General features: G+C 56.2%; 1 protein-coding gene across 1 annotated transcript in view; it reads left to right on the forward strand.

Annotated features, from left to right (window-relative positions):
• Nucleotides 1-1,380, forward strand: part of PADI6 (peptidyl arginine deiminase, type VI) — a 20,880-nt gene that overhangs the window by 11,441 nt on the left and 8,059 nt on the right. The window contains 2 exon segments of the mRNA XM_010830216.1: nt 61-93; nt 95-165. Coding sequence (XP_010828518.1) covers nt 61-93; nt 95-165 — 104 coding nt within the window.

Below are 1,380 nucleotides of genomic sequence, written 5' to 3' on the forward strand. Positions count from 1 at the left end.
GGCGGGAGCCAGGTCTTCCATCGCAGCGCGGTATAAGCGGGACCTCGTCTCGCACTGCAGCTGGTCCCAGAGGCCGGGCCGTGCAAGGACACCAGTGCTGTTCCGGGTGGCCCCCTGCATCTTTGTCCCCAGCACCCAGATGCCGTTAGAGGTGTACCTGTGCAGGTAGGAGACCCCGGCAGCCGGGCCGGGCCGCTTCCGTAACTGCTATGTCTGCGGCAGGGGGGGGAAGGGGGACTAGACCTCCCACCAGGAAGGCGAACTCCTCCCCCCAGACGGTCATCCAGGGCTTGTTTGGATACTTAAAGAAGGGCTGCAGCAGTGACCACGACGGTCCCCGCCTGCTCTTACTAAGAGGCAAACAGCAGAGTTCCCCATAGGATCGAGGGCTATAAAGCCAGGTATTAATAAAGGGACAGAGGGTAAGGCTGGGACTGTTCCAGCAAGGAGGCATGAGCTACCAGGAGACGGTGGGGAGAGGGGGCGGGGAGGATGACAGGCGAGGTGGACAGGGCTGGGCGTGCTTAGGTTGTGGCCTCTGGGGCTGCAACAGACCCTCAAACACTGGGTTTTTTTTTAATTTGGTTGTGCCGGGTTCTAGTTATGGCATGTGGGATCTAGTTCTGACCAGGGATTAAATTCAGGGCCCCTGCATTGGGACCATGGAATCTTAGCCACGAGACCACCAGGGAAGTCCCAGGAAGTCTTTTTTTTTTTTTTTTTTTTTAAGGGAAGCAAAAAAATAATGGTAATGGATAAGATCCAGCGGAGAAAGGAAAACTTAATGGGGCAAAGAGCAGACAAGTCACATGGCCTTAAATGGCCAGCCCACCCACTTTCTAGGAGGGAAAGCGGGACGCACTGACGGGAGGAAGTGCCAGAGGTGAGAGGCTGCCTGGCGCCAAGGGCCTGGTGAAGTTGCCACCTTAGAGACTTGCCAGTGTGGGGTTTCCCCAACTGTTTTCAGTAAAGAGTTCTAGAGAAGAATAAATACAGAACTAAATCCAACCAGGGTGGGGGTTTTTCCAGGCAGATAAGCCCAAGGAGAAGGACGAGCATGTGATTGTTATGGGGCATCACAGACTCGACGTAGGATATGGAGAAAGGCGAAGACGTGGGCCGATGGGATAAAAGCGGTTGAGAGCCAGGCATCCCGGTGAGGTCGAGCTGCGGACCCAGGGAGCAGACCGAGTGAGGGGAAGATGGAGGTGGTGGAGCGGGACGGCTGGTCTTGGAGCTGGGGAGACCACCGGGATGGGAGGGCAGAGATAAGACCTTGTCAAGTCCAGGATCGGAAGAGGTCCGGTGGCCTGGATGTAGCATCTTATGGCAAGGACCTCCATCCCTCCTCCAAACCCAGTGGAGGGATAGGATAGAAAC

The sequence above is a fragment of the Bison bison genome, unplaced genomic scaffold (genome assembly GCF_000754665.1).
Source record: "Bison bison bison isolate TAMUID 2011002044 unplaced genomic scaffold, Bison_UMD1.0 scf7180017864516, whole genome shotgun sequence".
In the NCBI taxonomy this organism is placed as follows: Eukaryota; Metazoa; Chordata; class Mammalia; order Artiodactyla; family Bovidae; genus Bison; species Bison bison.